We start from the raw sequence: 22967 nt of genomic DNA, 5'->3' as shown, positions 1-22967 counted from the left end.
TTATTAAACCTAACGCAAATGATTTAAAAGAGAATGTCTTCAAAAGATGGAAAAGAGTAACTAGGTTAGTTCAGCTCATTTGGAATAAGTGGCATCGACGCTGCTTAAATGAATTGCAACAACATAATAAGTGGCAGCTCCAAAAGAATAATGTAAAGGCATGTGATCCAGTTGTCCTCATCGAAGACAACATGACAACCTTTAAATGCCTTTGGACAGAATTATAGAAATAATTTATGGTAGTAGTGATAATCTAATTAGAATTGGGGAAGTAAAAACTCAAAACGAGCCATTTCACGAGTGTGTGTTTTGCTTTCATGTTATATTTTCAATTCAATGTGCTATATTTTCCTTTAAAAGGTTGTGTTCAATTATGATTTAAGTCTTAAATGTCTGTAAGTCTGTAACATGTTGACGGAGGGAGAATGTTTTAGCGCTGCTTCTTGTATACTGTATTTCTATCAGCGACAGATGGTGCTTTCTATATGTAAATTCTCCGTGCATTGAAACCATTAATAAAACATGCCAAGTTGCTCTCGTGTAATAATTGTGTGGTGTGTTCCTTTTTTTTTTTTAGTATGTGTGAAGCTATCGATATAGTGTCAGTAGTGTTAACCAGTATGGATATTACCGTCAAAAGAAACTGTCGCGTGATTACTATTAGACTGACTCATAGGATACACTGATAAGCATCTACATCCGAATATCCCACCAGAAATTAAACCACATTAATTTATTTGTCTGTAAACCAGTTAAATCTATTCCGTTGAGTATTCTAATATGAAAATGAAATATGAGCATGAATACTTCAGTTAGACAGATCTGCTGAGAAAAAATGTTCTTTTTATGAAATAGTACAATAGAAAGCAAATTTTGTGTATCTTCTGGTTCATTGCAGCAACTATTTGGTAGAAATCTAGAATTGCATATTCCATCAGCATCTTGGTAATGCAACATTACAGAAATGATGGCATTATTATCTGAGCATGTATACTGTTGAATGGATGTGAGCAACTTTATATTTTAGAATAGGGTGTTATGAAGGCACTGACTTTTCTAAGGAATTATAGAGCATCGTACATACAATTTTCGGAATTGTGTTGGAAATTGTTTCATCATTTGTGATTACACCTGCTGTTATTCTGAGACATATGTTGGCAGTCTTCTTGTAAATGCAAAAATATATCAAATGAAGTGGATTGCATGCTCACCCTGTATTATTCTCTCAAAAACATGTCTGGAATGCTCTGTGGAAATGTATGGCTGAGTACAATCCACTACCAAATAAAAAAAAAATGTCCTAACATTTTATTTCAATTTCTCTTGAACAATACGATCAAGTATGTGCAACTGATACTGTGCATTAATTATTATGAGAAGTGGATACATACCTTGCTAAGTTTCATAAAAGAATCTATAATTCAATTCTTGTGTCCACTTTCTTTGTCACTCCAAGTAACTTACTATATCTTACAATATATTGTTGTCTCTTAATTTATGAATAATTTATAGTAAAATACATTTGTGTTGATGGAACCATATCTGTTTTGTGTTGTTAAATAAATAAGCATAACGTAATAAATTGATATTTTTTTATTGGAATGGTTTGTTCTGTTTCGATTATATAACAACTTTTCTTTGTGCCTCATGAGGCTGTTCTCTGTTTTCACCAATTAATTGGTTTTTAATTCCTCTATTTGCAAATTTAATAGCAGTTAAGCATTTCTCATAATATCCACCATTTATATTAATAAAGTGATCCGAAATGAAAAAATTTCAGTCTTTTATTTATAAATAAAAATTATTTTTGTTTGATTGAAGGTCTTCATTTTTTTATTACATAGTTTATTATACTTATTTGAAATAATAATTATAAAAAAATGAATAGAACAAAACTAAAGAAAAAAACTTATTGTCATTATCAAAAACTCAAAATCAGTGTTAACCTGTGTAATTGAGAATATATATATATATATAACATGACACAATAATTTTTCACAAAAGTCATAGACTTCTGAAATTAGTCAGTAGCATGTAAACAAAGTATATGTTTAATCCTCAGTATCTGTCTTCTACATGGTGAACTGCTTTTAAAGTTTTTTGTATAGACCTGAACTTTTTTGTGTGTTAAATTTGACTATTTTTATATAATTTAAATTTATGTATTTTTGATATTATATTTTATCTCTTTCAAAAGTAATACATATAAATTTAAAGGAATAACAGACAGTATTACTTTTTTTTTTATGTGTTCAAGGTTTGTTTTTGCTGCTTTTCCCTCTCCTCAAGATGATGTGATAACTTCGCCTTATAATACTCTCTTAGCAAACAGGCAACTAATTAATTTTGCAGATTGTGTTTTTCCTTTTCAGAATGAAGTAAGTAAATAATATTACTGTTGGTTTATTTAATCATCAAGAATTGAAAATTATGATTATTTTTTTAAATGGCATTTGAATTATTCATAATCTGTTAGAGAAATATGAAAATAAATATTAAAAAGTCAGTACATCTAGTTTACTTTGGAGTAGAGTTTCACAATAATATTTTTGTAAGAATTTTTTAAGTTTTTCTTGCTTGTAAATCCTGCATGCCCAAGATTTACTTGATATCTCTCATGGATAGCTGCATTTACTTTTTTTTAAAAAAAGCGGTTAACAAGTTTTATTAAAGCAAATTTTAATATTGTTTCAGAGTAGAATTTGTTATAAAATGTATGCAATGGCTAGCTAGCCATTATAAACTGTTATATAATAGCTGTTCTTCTTTGCTTATATTCAAAGTAAGAGTATATTCAGAAGAAGTTGAATATAATATTTTTATTTGAAAGCAATATATGTTTGAACGTAATATTTTACTGACTCAATGCATATTAATTTTCAAACATTTTGAGCATAGGAATTGGCTGTGTGATTAAATAAATTTTTATGTATTGTATTATTTGTAATCACCCATCAGCTTTCATTAACTTTTTTTTTTTAGCTGTAGAGTAAAAATTGGGTTATGATCATTATTAATCAATGTTAAAGGATCTGAAATTAATCTAAAACACTGTTTTATTAAGAAAAATTTTATAAATCGATATGTAAGCTGCTCCTACTCGCGTTAGATAAGCATCATTTTAAACAAAAAAAAATTTAACTGAATTACAAACCCTGTCTGCCATATATATAGCAACTGGTATGTTTATTACAGTGTTTAAATATCAGGGTTGCCACACTTCTGGGATAACAGGGAAAACCGGAAAAACAGAGAATTTAAAAATCATCTAAAAAAAACTGGGAAAATGCAGGGGAATTTAAAAATTATCATAAAGACAGAGCATTTTAAGTTTCTTAGTTATTTTGTTACTATCTAAAAATGTCGATCTGTAAAGATTGCAAGAATAAAGGATCTTAGTCATAGCTTCTAAAACCGAAATAATGCCATTCACGATTGTGTCTTGCGGAAACTCATTCTTTTTCTCTCTCCCTTTTTTTTTCTGCATATATCATTCCAGTTACGACTTGCGAGATAGTTGTTCATTTTCCATGAGATTCCCGAATTACAACTAATGAGCATGCGTAAGACTTCTGTAACTATGTGAAAGAATAAAATGCATTTATCTGGCGGAATTAGTAACATTTAATCTGCATAAACAACACGGTAGCATTTAGTCAACCATACTTGAGTTTATTGAATGGTTTTGTTTATTATTTAAGAAACTCTGCTCTTATTCAAAGTAGATTAGAAATTTTTGTTTAACAATGATCTGCTCAAAATCCTTATTTAATACGAATGGGAATGGATAAAAAAATCAATCCAGATTTTGCTGAATGGGTTCGAGAAGTTCTGCAAAATCCATTTGTTGCGAAATGTTCGCTGGTGTAGGGAGATAATAAGCCGAAGTAATACAGCAAAACCGCACTTACTAGTCTTGCCAAAAGAAGAAAGCATACTAAACTGCATGCCAGTTCAAAAGTCATCATTGAAGTTGGGCTTAGTATCTAAGAGGAATACAGGAAGAGATGACATGTCAAATCAGAAAATATCAAATTTAATGTCCGAAGGTAAACCGATTTCGAACTTTTTAGTTCAAGAACAATCATGTAAAGCTGAATTTTTATGCGCATTAAAACTCGTTGCGTCACTTTCGTCCTTTAATGCATTCAATGATATATCATAATTATTTTCACATATGTTCACTGAAAGTGAAATATATAAAAAATGTGCTTTAGGCCGTACTGTCGTACTTAATTTGTTACGGATTAGTTTTATGAAACTGATGGCTGAAAAATCTGCAGAAATTGATGCCCAAATACTTGAATTGGAAAAAATGAATAAATAAAAGAAGTAATCTCGCTTTGTAATGTTTTTTGTTAAGCAGTCGTTAAATGATTTGTATTATGATAACAAAAATAATTTGTGTTTTATCTCAACTGAGTCCTTAATTTTTTGTGATTTACAATTAAAGAGGATGAGAGGTAATATCGCCCCCCTTAATATGAAAATTTGTCCTTCTAAATTCTAGATAATAAATAGAGATAAAATTGTTTTTTTCTGTATGTAAATATAAACTTTCTTTTAATATGCTATTTTGAATAATGTTATATTATTGCTTCCTTTCCTTGCTTTTTCCACTCCTTAAAATCATATTCCATTGTAACTAGCACATGTGTGCTATTCGCGCATTTTCTCGTATCTTGACTATACGTACAGAAAAAAAGAAGGGAAAAAAAAAAAAAAAACAGGGAAAACACAGGGTATTTTGAGTGGCAACCCTGCTTATCTATTTGAAAATGTATGGTTGCTAATTTTTATATATCTTTAGTTGGAAGGCAGTCTGTGTTGTTCTTATTATTAATATTTTATTCTTTTAATATAGGCTTTAATCGATGTATGCAATAAAGCATCGAAACTGAAGAGATTGCACTTAACAACTAACCGGACAAAATCGCAGTCTAAACCGTTTGATGAAATGAATGATATTATTGCTAATACTATACTTAACTTAACATGGTAAGTATCTGGTCACCTCAAACTAGCAAAGCTGCTTTGCGCTTAAAACTACATAGTCTTTGTTAGAAAAGGTTATTTTTAAATGCTTTACTTTTCTGCTTATGTATAGTCGATGTTTAAAAAAATTTTCATGCTACAGACTTTTTAATGTTAATTTGTAAGCAGGAATTTGATTTTAACATCTGTTTGAAATATTCTGTTTAATGAAATAATGATATCTTGGCAGTTTTTATGTAAAGTAAGAAAAAATTAAACCTTTCTAGTTCATTGGGTTATATATATATATATATATATATATATATATATATATATATATATATATATATATATATATATATATATATTGAAAAAACTGCAGAACATTGCAAAAAATGTTTAACTTTGAGGAAACTAGATAAAATTTGGATCCTTTTAGATAAAATTCTCTATTGAAATAAATATTCTGTATAAAATAGGCAAAAACAGTGGGGACTATGAGTTATGCTGTGACTTATTTATATTAAAGTTATATGTTATAATTTTAGAGCCCAAATCAGGTGTGCATTGTATCATTCTTACCACATTAGGTTGAATTTGCTTAGAAGAATGCTTGAGCATTACGAAATTATTCAATTTAATAAAATTATATATCAATTCAATTCATCAATTTAATAAAATTATATATCATTTATAAGACAGAATATTATATTTTTAATCAATATTTGATATAATAACTGATGGTATTTTTAAGTCTGTATTTACTTTTTTATGTATTTAAAAATTTTCTGCATATTATATAGAATACATATTGGATAAATAATATTATAACAGTACTTTGTATTTAGACATACATGAAATTATTCACATTTTTCTCTCTTGGTCCTACAGTTAGGTATCTAGTTTAATTACATTTGATGTACATGCAAATACTTTGCAAAGTCTATGTATTAGCTACCCCATGTGTATATACAAATCTTTTTAAAAAATAGCTTATTCGATAATGTGTGATTAGATGTGTAACTACACCCACTGCTTTGAAATGCGACAAACTCTTTTTTGAACTTGGGATTTGCCTGGAACATATCCTTGTTTTAAGCTAAAAGAGAGGAATAGAAGTTACTGTAAGGGTAACAATAGAAATTTATATTTGAAAAATCAGGTGGAGGAGGAAGTTGCGTAAAATTACGCCGGCAGTAAAAAAGTTGTAGAAAGGTATCTGTATTAGTGTTTAACAGGGTTGCCACGGCACCGGAAAAATACAAGGAGTTTAAAATCATCTAAAAAAACGAGGAAAACGTGGGGAAATGTGAAAAGTGTCATAAAGCAGGGAAAGTACAGTACTCGCTCCTTTTTTTTTCCCCTGAGATTCCCAAATTGCTCGCAGCTCAATGGGAATGCACGAGACTGCTGTAACTGCGTTTAAGAATAGAATAAATTTCTCTGGCGGAAGAATAACATTCAATCTGCGAAAACTTTGCTGTTGTATTTAGTCTTTTGCACGTGAGTTTGTGCAATAATTGGTTTATTATTTAAGAAAGAGTCAGTTTATTCAGAGTAGATTAGAATTTTTTAAAACAATCAGCTGCTCAAAATCCATATTTAATACTGATTCTGCGGATAAAAATATCAATCCTGACTTTGCTGAATGGGTTCGAGAAGTCCTGCAAAATCCGTTAGCTGCATATTGCTCGCTTTGTAAGAAAATAATAAGCTTAGGTAATATGGGAAAACAGTACTTACTAGTCATGCATAAAAAAAAAAAAAAAACCTATAATATTGCGTACCTGTTCGAAAAAGTCACTAATGATATTGGACTTTGTATCTGAAAGGAATATATGACAAGATGACATGTCAAGTGCGAAAACTTCAAATTTGATATCCCAAAACAAGCCGATTTTAAACTTTTTAGCTCAAGGACAATCATTTAACACTGAATTTTTATGGCCATTAAAACTTGTGCAAATTCATCCTTTAATACATTCAATAATCCATCAGAAATATTTCACTGATCTATAATCAGTGAAATACAGAAATGTCGTACATTATTTGCTTCGGATTAGCTCCTTTTTTTGCAAGAATCTCTTAAAAAATCTTTATTCAATAAAAAATTCGTAATACGCTTTGATGAAGTTTTAAACCGTATTTCTCAAAAATGCCAAATGGATCTTATTGTATGGTATTAATGTGAATCAAGAAACAGTCTCTACAAGATATTAGAATTCAGTATTTTTGAGGCATATAATTGCTCAAGAACTGCTTGGGAATTTTAAAGAAGTTGCATCAAGTTTGGACATACTTTTACAAATTATTATGAATAGGCCAAATGTAAATTTTAATTTTTAAAAATATGTCAAAGAAGAACTTCCTTGTAAAAATGACTGTAAAATTTTAAATCTAGGTATTTGTGGACTACACATAATCAGTTGAGCATTTCAGTATGAATATAAATCTACTGAGCTACTGATATGAGCAATGTATAGAATATTTAAAGATAGCCCAGCTGGACATGCCAATTTCCTGGAAGTTACAGGCTCTTCTGAATTTTCATTAGGTTTTGTTCATTTCAGTGGGCAGAAAATATCTATTTGCGAAAGTGCTACTAAAGTTTTCAACAGCATAAAAAATACATAGATTTCAGTTTTAGAAAAGACCTACCACGAGTGATAATATTTTAAATGCTTGGCGGGATAAAGTGATTCTGGCTAAAGTTACCTTTTTTTTACATTGCTAATATTGCCTAGCCATTTCTTTGAAAAATTCTGATAACTGAACTAGTAGTTTCTTTCTTATATGAAAATATTCACATGCTTGTAGACATTTAATGAAAAATATTGTCAAAAGAAACATAATCGAAAAATCAAAACTATTAGACAGTTTATTTTTGATAGAGCTTGATGTTTCTAAAAATCTGAGACTGAGAAAAAATACCGATATTGGAATAGTGACTACAATTTACTTGATTTCTTGTGGAGTTGTTGAAACTGAAAAAAGAGGCTTTTTAATAGAATGTTTCAAGTTTGTGATGAATACTATAAAAAATATTTGAACGCATGTTCAAAAATTTTGCCGTTTTAAAAGCGGCATTTTGTTTAAATCTACATTTATTAAAGAGTAATGCGTTAATTTGTGAAAAATGAATGGTTGATTTGTTTTATCTTCTTAATTCATAGCACAACTTTCCCTGGCATGTTTAGAATGTGTAGAGAGTTTAGTGAACGAATTGTGTTGTCGTAATCATGTGGTAAATTTTAGTAAGCTATAGATTTTTTTCTCTCTCGTAGTTCAGCATGTTGCTCATTGTATTGTATTGATGTTCCAAGAAAATCTTCAACAGCCTCATGTACTTTGAAGTCTAAATTAATTCCGGCGACCCATATCAAAAGAGTGCTGCTATTCTTTTTATCTCGTCCATGTGTTAATTTTAGACTTCCCAGTAATTTCGTGGGACGTATACTCATTATATATATATATATATATATATATATATATATATATATATATATATATATATATATATATATATAACTACTTTCTTATCCATATATACCTTTCCGTATATCAATAAAACATTCCTGTCTTGCTCGGGTAATTTTGATTCAATTTTAATCATTTGTTAAATGAATAATTGAACAAATTTCGCATAGAGCATTTCACATTTAATAATAATAGACCTATTCATCTGCTTTATATTTTGTAGTAATATGCAAAGCCTTAATATAGTAAGTGTCACTGTACTCAAGATTGGACAGCTGCGTTGCACACCAAAGTTTCTTCTTTTTTCTCTCCACTTCCTCGTTTACATCGCACATTTATAAATAAAAATGTGTATCAATAGATTAAATAAAATGTAAGCTATAACTTTATTAAGGATGATTTTTACATAATAGGGCATATAAAAAAAATGTAGTCAAAAATAAAAAAATTGAGAGCAAAAAACTTTTTCTACACTTATTCTAAATTTAAAAAAAAAAAAAAAAGACACTTGGAGGAATGTGTCTTTTCTTGTAGGCCACTTAATTAAAATATATATATATATATAAGAAAAGATGATCCGATCATTAATTACAGAGATAATGGCATCTCTGGACTCTAATTTGATCAAGGCTATTGTTATCATTCGCTTTATATTATCAAAAACCTCTAGTCCGGACCAATGTATAAAAAGATATTCATTTTGTGTGATCACTACATCATTTAAAATTATCAGTTTTGAAGTAGATAAATGGCTCTTTATTTTCAGCTAGCGTTAATGATTGATTGAGTTCTTAGAATTTCAAGCCCCGCTTGTAAGGAAACATCTAGGAGTCAATTTTAACTAGCCATCTAGGGATAGGTTTCATATTCTTTTTACTGGACTAGAGGTATTTGGATTTATACCGGCAGTTACGCTGCCATGTCTGGTTTGAATTCTTTTGAACAGATAAACCATTGTTGCCTGAGACTGAAACGCAAAATGGGTAAATAGTAATCAGTTTCAGTATTAAAAATAAGATTAAAATTCTTAACAAGTATGAAATTTTACCTAAAATGAATCAATGCAGAGCAGTTAAAAATTTCACATCTTTTTCTTTGTAAAATTCTGAGCAACCATGAGCTTTTGTGAATAAACAGTAAACATCTGTGGTTTCGACAAGAATGAATGTGTTGCCGAAGGCCATCCAACGAATCCCGAAGTGAATCAAGCTCTTGATATTTTGAAACTCAGCATCGTCGCTCAGCAAATAAAAATAAAAAGTATTAAAAATAGACAACTAAGCCTTTAAGGAATAATTGCCGATAAGCAACAATTAATACATTTTAATTGGTATTTTTTAAATAAACCATAAATAGACATGTAATGTGGTAGCATTTTGATCTAGGGATATTTTTTAAATAAACCATAAATAGACATGTAATGTGGTAGCATTTTGATCCTTTAAGAGAGGTAGGGGTTTGAGGGATTAAAGGGTAATTTTTGGGGACTTCTATAAAAATGCTCCTCAAATAGTGTTTTATCAATGGAGTAGGAGTATTAGGCTGACTATTTCCAGAGTTTAATATTTTTGGAGTCTTTATTTACTGGGTAAATGTAACGCAAGGATTGCTGAAACAGTTAAGCATATTCCTCCTAACAGTTAATTTTAATTTAATTGCAAATTTTTGAAAAAAAATTTATTATAACAATCATTTTTGTCCTGTAGAAAATATAATTAATGAGTAATGAAAAGAAAGCGCTTTTTAAAAAATCCATCTTCTTAACAGATTGTTTCTAAGACAAGATAGTTGTTTTTCAGAAAATGTATATCAGATTATTAACTCATATTTTAGTCACAAAGTGCAATAAATAAAACTAAGATATTTTTCTATTTGAAAAAACCAAGTTGATTTTTTTTTCTATTGTGCTAAATACAAAAGGTGAGTTAGCAAGAAATAGGAATTACAACTTTGGCACGGAAAAGTACAATTTCCTCGTCTGACTTTCTTCCAAAAATGTTTATGACAATTAGACTTTAAAAAAAAATAGAATGCGTGATAAAAACATTTCTTAATGTTTCTAAGATTGGAATGAAATACTTTAATAGAACTGAACAAATCAGTGTCATTACCTAATATAAAATTACTTAAAATATAAGCAATAAGGAGAGGGGAAGGTGCTTTTTCAGTATTTGCCCTGAATGCTTTTTTCTGTTGGAGTACCTTTATACCTTTCTAACTTTTTGTTTTGCCTATTCCTGTGTTGGACTAGTTATTCTGCTTATATAGTATGTAAACAGCTGTCTAAATAAAATATCTGGTATTGATTTTAAATGCCTGACATGAAACTAAAAATATCAGAGTTTAAATTCAAATATTCTTAAATATAAATGTAAAATAGTTGATTAGCATGAAAATTTAAAGTTAGATAATTGCTTTGTTACATTAATGTTCGAATATGCATTTTTGCATTAACATAATCTAGAAATCTATATTTTATATATTATAATAGGATAATTAAATTTCGGAACCTATCTACTGAGGAATATAGCTTATTCGAAACTGATTAGATCACAATAAAAATTTGAATTAAAACAATTGGGTCTAAAAATCAACACAGTAAATAAAACGACAATTTTCAAACTGAAAATTACAGATTATTTTGATTGAATTGAGATTTATTTTGATACATATAAGTTTAATAACTAATACATAATAAATAAACAGTGATATTAACAAGTAAAGTAATTTTATTAATAAATTTAATGATTTAAAAGAATAACTTCAATAAATAATAGATAATTATCATAATCAAACAGTATGCAGAACTTTGAGTGCAATAATTGTAATAAGAAACTTCAAAAAAAAAATTTTACATCTAGCATTTTAAAGTTTTTTTTAAAGAAAGAGGAATTGTCTTTTTATATTGAGTATATTGTATTGTTGCCAAGCTCTCCAGTTATTTAATTAAATAATTATTCATAATTATTAAAACTCTAACTACAGGATAAAGTGTACGAATTATTTTGTTAAAGAAAGCAATTAAGTACTTTAAAATCTAACCAAAAAAATAGATAATACCTATATAGAAAACTCGAACTACAGAAGAAAAGTTGAAATTAACTGAGTTCCACTGTGTATGTTTATGGTAAATACATTCATTTAATATTTCAGTTCGTCGAGATTTCCTGGAAGTTTAAATGTGGACATTAATGAAATTGTAATGAATATGACACCATATCCTCGTCTCCATTACTTGATACCTAGTGCTTCTCCTTTGTTTCCTTTTATTGAGAATTGTAAGTAAGTATTTTTATTGCAACTAATGGATATTCTTTCTAAATAATTTAAAAGTATATTAAAAATAGAGTTTTTATTCATGGATTCTTTTACGATTTATATTCTACTTATTTCTTCAAAAATGCATTCTATTCTTCAACACTTAACAAAGTTTTGTTTGCTTCTCATCATTTGACATTTACTTATTATTTTACAATTTCTAAATCAGTTGGAAGGAAATCATTGAAGATTTGAATCAACAATTAAAACTCAGGTTGCATAACATCATTAAAATCTGCTTATTTTTTATGGTCTTATTATAAGGGTCTTAAAAGTACTTATTTTTTAGAAAGGTGTTTATTTTTCTCTTTGAAGATAAAATAAAATTTTCAGTAAGTAAGATTTTCCCTAATATAGGAATAAATTTTCTTTGTTTTGTCTCATCCTTCAATGAAAAGTGCTTATCATAAAGAAGGAAGTGATGTTGGTTGATGATTCATTTGCATTAATGAGTTCAAAGGGTGAAAATAGTTTCTCCTATGTATGTATGCATGGAGAAAAATATACCTTTCATTGACTTTTTTTTAATTCTTGCATCTTCTATTGCTTGCATTAGTAAGGAAAAAAAAAGTTTATTTTCGAAGAATATGTTTTGACCGGAAATAACGCATGTAAATTTGGCTTAGCTTGACTTAATCTCATTGTTGCACTTTTGTTCTGTGGTTACTTCTGTGCAGAATATTTATTATATTTTAACATTTTTATCAATAAAATAATTATTTAAATAATTTTATTGCGTGTAATTTTAGTGATTTTTTTTTTTTTACAATATGTCGGAGAAAAGTGTACTCAATTCACTGTGGACTTGCAAAAGTGAATACACTGAATGATTGAAAACTTCCAAAAATAAATATAAAACGAAGTGTTCATGGTGCTACAAAGAATTTGACATTTCTAATGCGAGAGAAGCAGCTGTAAAAGCACATATGAAAGATTTTATAGACATATAAGATTTTATTTTAATCAACTATTTTCTGTGACATAATTTAAATTAGGAAATTGTTGACTTATTCTTATGGATTCTGTTCAGAAAATTAAACTGTTCTTTAAATTCTTAATCTATCGTTTCTGTATATTTGACACTAATTAGGTTTAAAAATATATATATAAATTGTAATATATTTTTGTAATTGTAAATATATTTTGGAATCAATACGCGGAAAGTTGCGCCTTGAACCTCTGAGATCTAAAGGTTTTAATACAAATCGGGTTTCCGCCCATTTCCGTGTTGTTTATGTGAAGAAACTTGCAAGCTTAGTTAGAAAAGCACAACACAACCATGTTAACTATCCTCTGACATAATTGAGGTACATTTTGACCCTTCATATATAAAATTTCGGGTAATAATAAAAACAAAATTATTGATGTATATCAAGCATTAAATTAATGTTTGGTTGGGTGTCCCGATGTTTAAGTTCAGAAAAAATAAATAAAAATGCATTTTTTTTTAATTATTTAAAATGAGTACTTCTTTCTTTGGTGACTATATTTTTAAAAAACAGCGACTTTATATTTAAATAGCTACAATTTCTAATTATAATTATGTGAATTATGTTTTAGAAAATTACCCATGTACCTTTTTGCAGTGAATGATTTCTAATAAAAGGAAGCTAATATGTATTAAGGAGATTCTGTCTTCTCGCTGTTTTCGGTCATGACTCTGCTTTTAAAAATTCTGTTTACATATATATATAATATTTTCGTTGATATCGAATCCCAGAGTGAAATTAAGTAAATACGAATACAAATTAAACTATTCTCTAATAAAATGGAACTACTTGATTAACAAATTTCTTTCAAGTCATAATGATTGGATTAATCACAATTAAATAAATATTTGCATATGGCAATTTTTCTACATTGAATAAGTTTTCATTTCCTCAATAAATGTCTCCATTTAAAAATTTTGATTAAGTATCTTCAATTTAGAAATAAACATATATCTGCAAATTTTATAGGTAAGGGTAATAGGGATATTTTATTAATTGACACTTTTGTAATTTAGGGTTCATATAAAAATTTAATTAAAAAAAACTTTTTATTACTTTTTTATAAACCAAACAGATTTCGTACAATTTCCGAATATATTTAATGAAACTTGGAAATACATGTCTAGTAACTATATTGTATCTATTTCAGTGTTTAACCTATTCGAGATGAACTGCACAGTGTCTACAATCCGTCCCGAATGTGTAAACGCAGCAAAAACATGTGCAATCTCGAATGAGTTAAGGAAATAAATACTTCTCATTTGTTCCTAAACATTAGCATCTATTTAAACATTCTTTAAATAGATTTTTAGAATATGCATCTAAATATTGATTATTCTTAAAAGACGCTGACATGAATTGATTCAATGTAATTTTATTTTTTCTGTCTCAAATTATTTTTAATGTCTTCGTTATTATTATTTTTCTTTTTGATTAAAGAACGGATCAGATGTTTAATGAAATATTTTCGGCACATAATCAGTTGTTTCATTGCTGCCCAACTCAAGGGACAGTACTTGCTTCAGCCCTTCTCTGCCGTGGACAAGTTGCCATGTCTGATATTCAGTATAACATTGAAAGGTATGCAATTTTTCTCTCTTTCTCTTTATGTATAAGTGTGTGATACAATTTCGGGTAAAAGAGAAGAAGAGGAGTTAACTTGAAATCATAACTTTTCATCTCCGAGTGGCACACTAGGCAAAGCAAGGCATGAAATAAGGGGGGTAAAATGTGTGTGTGGAAACACAGTCAATAACTTTGAAAAATAATGTTCTCTACATGTAACCGAGCAAGCGTTTATTTTTGCCTGGTGATTTTCACCTTATATTGCAGCTTAATGTTGATCAGTTGTAGTTACGAAAAGTAGACGTTGAGAAGAATGGGGAAACTAACAACAAAATGAAATTTAACCTTAATTTTGAGAATGCAGATAAATTGTTCTTAATCGTGCGTGTGTGTGTGTGTGTACGCGCGCGTGTGAACGAACGGACGGACGAACACAATTTTACAAGGGGTAAACTTTTACAAGGACGTCAATATTTGTACAAGGGGGAGAAGATTGATGATAAAGAGATGCGCCCCTTCATATCACGATACAATAACAAAAGAGACAGAATTTTTTCCCTTCAGTGATTTTACTGTGAGATTCTGATAAGTATTTCTTTGACACTTGTCGACTTAGGAAAGAGAATCTTAAAATATCTTTAAAAGAATGCTATTGTCATTAGGTATTTTTATCCCTTTGCATGAGCGTGAGAAATTGTAATAGTTATCAGTTTTCTAGAGCGCGTGTTAGAAATAATTAAATAAAAATGTGAAATCTGGATCAAGTAAAAGAGAACATTTTAGAATGCAGTATCATGGGCTAATTTAAAATAAAAATAGGATTTAAATTAGATTTTAAAATATGATCATACACACTCACAAATATATACCCATTTAATGAGCACTATTCCAGATATTCTTTCTATTTATATATTTTTTTTCTTTTTGTATTTCATTTTTTTGGCTTTCGTGTGTTCGGTGTTATATATTCATGTGATAACATCTCTGGTAAATGAGCTGAAGAGGAGTTAATTTGAAATCATAGCTTTATTTTTCTTTAAAATGATAAGCAAAAAAAAAAAAAAAAAAGAAGAAGTCGTATTTTAACAGCTTTCAAAATTTTTTTGTTAAAAAACTTGCTAGTAGTTTGAGCAATATGCTCACCACAGTGAGATGGAAGAAGGAAAAGAGGCCAGGTGAAAGCATTCAGAGTGTATATACCTTCAAAAGAGGGCTTTACTAAAATTTTACTGAGCTTTTTTTTAAAAAAATTAATTAATTGCATTTTATTCATGACTTAAGATTTTCTAGAGGGTAGGATCGTAGATCTTAGTTTTGAAACACGTTTAGTTTGAATGGGTTGTTTTGGCAAAGGATTTAATTTGAATAGTAATTTCAGAACATAGTTTAATATTTTCATATGGGCAGAAAAAGAATAAAATATTCTGATTTTTAGGATATTTAAATGTTTTATAAATTGCTGAATTATTATTATTATTTTTTTTCTGAATGAAGCAAGCTTTATTAACGAGCTTATAATAGATATTTTGGTCAATGGGAGAACTATGAGGTAAAGCGCCAAGCAAAAATACACCGGAAGGCATGTAGTAACTGAATGATGGGTTAAATTATATTCATTAATAACCTACTCTAGTAATTTTGTCCTTGAAATTTTAGTTGAAAAAGAATAAACATTTAAACCTCATTTCTAAAGATGATTAACGCTTTCAACTTTATCATTAATTTAACGATGATGAATTAAAGTTAAAAGGTTTATCGCCTTATAGGTTCGCAAGAATTTTTTGAATCTAGTAGACATAAATGCAACATTTGTACACGCCAATAATTTTCAGGGACTTGAATCTAAAAAACGTGTTTTAAAATGTTTATTGAGTTTCCGAATTTGCATTTTCTGATGGAAACATGTCTTGTTGCATGGTCCATTATACATGTAGAGATTTTTTTTTTTTTATTGAATTTTAATAGTTAAAATCTTCAACCGTGTCAACAGGAATGCAGTCAAAAGATTTACTTGTGTGAGGTCCTAACAAAATAAATTTTTCTTGTCTTACTAAGCTGGCATATAGTACAATGCTCAATAAATTTAAATAGTACACTAATAGTATTGAGGAGTAATTAAATTAACTATATTTTAAACACCAAGATGATGAAATTGTTCATGAGTTTGATGTAATAGCTTGAGGCCTACTAGAATACTAGATTAAAACAAACAATGATTGAATGATGTAATTCTTAAAAAATCATTTAACTTTAGCAATTTACTAAAATATTGTAATAAAGTGTCAATACTTTTGCATTTTTTTTTTTTTTTTTACTTAAATGAGAACCTAGTGTTACATATGCACTTCTGCATTTTATTTGATTCCATTCATTTCATTATATAAATGTTTAGCAAGAATGTGTGTGTGTATTTTATATTAAAATTTATTGTTTTTATGCCCAATATTTATTTTAATATTTATATTTGTTTAATAAATACCTTATTGTCTTGGCCGTTAGTTTCCAATTTTATAGAATATCATTAGATTAAAAATGTAAGCAGTATTTTTAAGATTTCTACTGTAGGAATTTGCTAGTTTGTATAACGAAATTATTGTATTAACATCTTTGACAAAATTAATTTACATAGTACAAATGTAATTTATTCTTTTGAAATCCATTTTTTTTTTTTTTTTTTTTTTAGTGCTCATTAATTCTAGTTGTATTCGAAGCATTGGGGGTATTTGTATCTGTATCTACTGAGGTAGTATAATAATATTAATCTTTCATTAAGCTATTTTCTGTTTTATATTACAATGAAGCACAGAGCTCCATGTTATGGTTGCATTTTTGTTTAGCACCATAAATATGGTTATTGATAATTAATCTGAATGATTATTGAAAATAAATTTCATTTGGCACATTGTCTTGGTCGGAAGTTTCAACGTGACAGGATTATCATTGATTTCTGTTTCAGATTGAAAGGAAGCGTCAAGTTCATACCTTGGAATAAAGAGGGCTGGAAGATTGGATTGTGCAAAATCCCTCACATAGCTTATTCTCGCTCGATTCTCATGTTTTCTAATACAACTTCAATTACAAAATATATGTGCAAATTGAAAGACAATTTTCTTAAAATGTATCGAAAAAAGGTAAGTTAATTTATGAAATCTGTATAACTAGCCGCCTTTGGCGACCATTTTGTTCGCCCAGATTATTAACTTATAAAACTTATTAAATCATTAATATAGGATTCGTTTCTTAAAAGAAACATTTCACCTAGTTATTTAATACGATTAAAACACATGAATTCAATTAAGATAGTTTACAAAGTATATATATTGTGAAATAAATGAAAATCCTACCAGGGATTGAATGATTGGCAAAAAGCACGTGCTTGAATGTTTTGATAGAGTTTGAATCTCGTAAAAACATTTTTTCTGATCGTGTATAAAATTGAATTAAAAATATTATTAAAGTTAAATGAAAAATTGTACGAAAGTGAAATTTATGTCATTAAAATGGTAATTTTTTTCGTCTTAAGAAAAAACAAAAAGCATTTTTATAAGATAATTATTTTGGAAGATATAAATATCAATTTCCGAAGGCAAGTCATAGCGATTACGGCTAGACTTAAGATTAATGCACAGGCTCCAAAATTGAAAAAATTATGTAATATTTTTCGCCAAATATAATCGTGGCAATTTTTGATTGCAACTTTAAAAGTCTTTCGTTAGCATTTCTGGTATACATCCAGGATTGCAGACTTTTAGAGAGTTTTTGGACGACTGGCACGATTTTGATGTGTTTGGTAAGAAACCGTACATTATTCTTAAATCGTTCCACGATTACTTATCTGACAACGGTTAAGCCTGTTTTTGTGATTGATTGAACTTTTTGTTTAAAGTCTATTTCTTGATTTCTTTTATATCTTCTTTCCTTTGACTGAATGCCCTCTTTGGTGACATGGTGAACTATCTATCTTCAGAACACTTCTAATAATATTTTGCAGCTCCATTAATTAGCTAAGTGAAGTATTTGATTCAGTACAGCTGTAAAAATGTTCAATGAATAAAGCAGTCTGAAATTGATATGATGCTGTGTTTATATTTAATTGTTGCCATTCGACAATTAGTAATAAACTTGATTTCTGTGCATCACAAGTACCTTTTATATATACTAATGCTATACACATTTTAATTACTTTCTTTTTCTTTTTATCATATTATGTTTGATATTTTTGTGTTGTTGTATATTATAATATATAACTATTTCCTTAGCTGAATGTTGAATACTGAATTTAATTCTATAACTAAGTTAACTATTTATTACTATACTTTCGGTTACCTTATTTGATGAGACTTTGCAATTGGAAATAATATGTCTAATTGCAAAAATTAAGGAAATAAAAGCCTTTAGAAAGAAATAAGTGTCCCCTTTTGGGACACTTTGTGTGTGTGTGTGTGTGTAGTGATGATTCAAAAGATTGAATGGTGGAGAAATACTCTAAAGAAAATAAATTCTTTATATCTAATGCAAATTATGAATTTAAATGAGATTTATAACAGATTATATATAAATGGGAAATTAACGACTAAGAGACTTAATTCAGATGACAGTCATCTAAAAAAATAATATTATGATGTCAAATATAAACTATTATCAGCAAGCATGCATACGATTTCTCTGTGAAAGACATTACAAGTTACAGAAAAAAAAAATCTCTTTGAACCAATTCTGGTTTATCAATGTTTTGTGAGTTTACTTGGAACTAAATTGTCTTTGAATTGATTTGTTGCTGTAAATTTCATTTCTTATTTTGAATTGTTTTGATTGTAAAGCTATTTTTTATGCTTAATATGGCATAAATAGCAATGAATTTTTATTGGGTTATAAAATAATGCATTGTAATGATATTTTTGTGATTTTTATTTTTGATAATTAGTAAACAAATTAATTAATATTCAGTTGTTAAATATTTTACTTAATGAAGTTAAAATATTTTTTCTAATGTGATATTCAAGCTTTATTATTATTGACTTTAGGCTCATCTGCACCATTTCCTTGAAGTCGAGTACATGGAGGAAGATACTTTTACAACAGCCCTTGCTGATTTAGAGTTGCTTATAAGTGATTATAAGCAATGTGAATTGGTTTCTGAAGCTTCGGAACAGCCACGTTTAAAAATCAAGCTATGAAATATTATCTATAATTTACTGTGGACATTCTTTTTTTTTTTAAAATCAGTGGTGGATTTAGGCATTTCTCGGCTCTAGGCTCTGTTTACAAAGAAGTTCCTTTGAGTTAACAGATCATATTAATTTCACATTTCAACACATTTTTAATCTAATATTTATCATGTTAATGATTTATTTTTTTATTTTTGCGACTTTATGAAAATGTATACGTTTTTATTTATTATAACATGTCGTATCATCTATGATTGCACTCACTGTTATTTAAGCAGACACTAAACTGCTAGCTGCCTTGTTAGAAATCCACCACTGACCTTACTATTTCTTATTTTGTATAAATATGTAATTTTTAAAACTTATTTTGTATAGTTATTTCCTTGAAAAATAAAATGAATATTTGCCTCTTCCTACGTGCACCAAAATTGCCTAATTTTAATGCTATGCTACATAGTTCAGAAATATGAAATTTTTAAAAACTTGATCATATCAAACTCAAAAGTTTTTTAAAGTTTATGGCAAATATTTGTAAAATGCAGTTATTTTAATTTTAAACAGGAGTTGATTCTGTTTGCTATTCTTCTTTGCGTATAATTAATTATGTGCTCATTGAGACGGAGCGAATTTTGCCGCCTATGTTAAAAAAATCAAGCGGGTTTTTGTAGTGAAAACTTTTGAGTTTTTTTACGAAGGAAACTGATGTGAAACGATAGAAAGTGGAATTTCAGCAAGTAAGAAGACTTACGCCTTTGTATTATTGTTTTTATGTGACAAATTCTTAGTATCACTGAAGGAAATATTTGTGCTAATATTTTTAAGAAATTGAAATATGCACACTTAAGGAATGGAGCTTTAAATAAAATGTTAATAAGAAAATGCTATACAATTGTTTAAAAAGAAGGAGGAAGTAGTCATGAAAGAACATATTAAGAAAATCAAGAAGCTTATGAATCAGCGGAAATCATAATGTGTAAATATCAGTTATATGAATATTACGTACTTTATGATATCGCTGTCAGGGTCGGCCAATTGCTCTCAACAGGGCTTTGCGCTAGAGTACTATAAAGAATGTAGTCGGACTTGTTCAAATATAAATCAAGTATCCTTGGAAATATTATTCCTAAGGAATTTTTTTCCGTGCTTTTAAGTTCGTTTGAAGATTAATACTGATCTCACCCCCCCCCCTTCCTGCCTCATTGATAAACAGCCCTGATGAAAAGAGGAGGGGGATGAGGCTGTTACAGAGCAGGCTTGAATTGTTGAAATTTACCATTTTACATGTGTGAGGGGGAGAGGCATGGCTCTGACAAAAATTGATTTGCAGAGTTTTGAAACAAATTTTGTCAAACAATAACAACAATTTCGTTTCGTTATATTGTGCAAAATGGTGTAATAAGGATTAAAGAAATACAGGAAAATGATAAATTATTTTTAAAAAGCATTTCAATGACAAAAAAAATTGTTTATAAATCAAAAAGCAAAGATGAGTTATTCATAAAGTACAACTTGATATGCGAATTACTTGATCATGTGATTTTTTAATTTCATTTTTCGCATCTTTGTGGCTAATTCTCTGATAATATCGCCCCCTCTCCCAATCCAATTGGAATCCGGTGGATGAAATAACAAAGGAAGTAATCATTCTTGATTTTTATAATATTTTAATCTGAGAAAAATCTTTCAGTAGATTCGACTGTAATTGTTAAAGTTATATAATTTTCTAAATAGTAATAAATTTAAATACATTCCAAATAAATTATTTTTAAATGCATATTGCAATAGTGATGTCCTGGAAAACAAAATTCGGTAATGAACTTCGATTTTATTACATATAAATCAGTACAGTCATCTTGGAGAATCGCATTTAAGATTTAGTAACATTTGAGAAGATTGTCTCTAGTCAGTTCGCGAATATTATTAGAATTAAAAAAGAAGAAACCCCACATAAAAAAGTATAATAAAAAGCATACGATGTCAAATATTTCTGATAAATTTCAAATATTTTTCTTCCCAGAAATAACAGTACTTTCGATAATGTCTAGAGCTAAGTAGAGGTGACGCGAAGAAGTTCACATTTACATTTGCGAGTCTCTACAGCAGAAAAATTTCGATTGGTGGCTGCTTAAATAACAGAAGAAAACATATTCAGCTTTCATATTTTCCGATCGCGCAAAGCGAATAATCATTCGAATAATGACCGATATGGCTTTTTTTTTTTTTTAAAGCGCACTGCCTGTCTCAGAAATCAATTGTCCAGAGAAACTTTCACTACAGTCTGAAAATAAATTAAAATTGCAACAGACGGGTAAGATGCATTACATTACTAAAGTTAACTGCTTTTACAAGCAGTAGAAAAAAAAATAAAAGCGGGGTATTGACAATCACTTTCGAGCCCTCTGCACCTATGAGCAACGAAGTCTTTTTGTTGCCAAGGGATGGTAAGGACGCCCTCCGCTGGGACCCGATCTAGAAACTATTTACCAAAAATTGTCTAACTAGCTTTTCACGTTTTTATTAGTTATCGTGTTCATTTGTAGTTATTATATATAAATTTTTCATTATCCAGGGTGAAATTTAAATAGCAGTTAAATTCAGTTTAATTAATGAAACATCTTTATTCATGAGAATTGGAAGTATTAGGTTTTAAAATATTGTTATTACATGCCAATAATTAAATTATATAAATTACAAATTGCTTCAGGAATTTTAAGAACTGTACAAGAATATGGCGCTAACCTGAGCAACAATTTATACCTTGAAAAAAATTGAGAACAGTCTATTCATTTTTCACTAATAAAAATTTGCATTCTCCAGATTTAGTATGCATTAAGTTTTCAGAAAAAATGTTCATTAAAAAAGCATCTTTAAACGTTAAAGAATTTTGGAGAATTACATATAATTTAAAATTTTTCTATATGATTAGTTTTTTTAAGTATGTAATTGTAAATATATATATATGAACGTTTTTTTCTCATATGTATAATGCCAAAATTTCTCTTACAAAATCTTGATAACTATGTACAGAAACTGTGAAACTAAACTACTGAAGCAATTACATAATCTCTTTTTCTATACTACCTGGAAACATTTACGAGCTGGAATCTTGAAAAATTGTGTGGATTGACACAAAAGCTTCTAAATTCTGATTGGAATAATATTTTGGAATAATATCTGTGATTTCCTTAATATCTCCTTGATCTGACATTTATGCAGAATAAACAAAGGATACTGAAGGAAATAAAACCAACTACCTGATGGTAAAATATCTTCATTTTGATTTTTTAAAAAAATAATCTTGGATCGATATTTTTCGGATACGGTTATTTAGGGAATTATTCAAAAATCAATGCCTATGGTCAGGGACGTTTAAGGACACCTAAATTTTCAAAGGCTTATACTTCTCCCTTTCCAATCGCTGAACAGAAGTAAGCGACCTGATCCAATAATATAAAAAAAGGAGTAATCATCAGTT

At 28.5% G+C, this 22967-nt stretch overlaps 1 protein-coding gene across 10 annotated transcripts in view; it reads left to right on the top strand.

Moving 5' to 3' along the window:
* Positions 1-19904, top strand: part of LOC129960045 (tubulin epsilon chain-like) — a 49589-nt gene extending 29685 nt beyond the window's left edge. For all 10 annotated transcript variants that reach the window (XM_056073077.1, XM_056073074.1, XM_056073071.1 and 7 more), the window contains 6 exons: positions 2258-2378; positions 4865-4998; positions 11605-11733; positions 14199-14339; positions 17281-17455; positions 19349-19904. In XM_056073077.1, the coding sequence (XP_055929052.1) occupies positions 2258-2378; positions 4865-4998; positions 11605-11733; positions 14199-14339; positions 17281-17455; positions 19349-19501 (853 nt within the window). In that variant the 3' untranslated portion in view covers positions 19502-19904. The remainder of the gene's footprint in view (positions 1-2257; positions 2379-4864; positions 4999-11604; positions 11734-14198; positions 14340-17280; positions 17456-19348) is intronic.
* The last annotated feature ends 3063 nt before the right edge of the window (positions 19905-22967 follow it).

Source organism: Argiope bruennichi, chromosome X2 (assembly GCF_947563725.1).
Source record: "Argiope bruennichi chromosome X2, qqArgBrue1.1, whole genome shotgun sequence".
NCBI lineage: Eukaryota > Metazoa > Arthropoda > Arachnida > Araneae > Araneidae > Argiope > Argiope bruennichi.
Note: the sequence above shows the minus strand (reverse complement) of the source record. Positions and strands in the feature narration are given on the sequence as shown.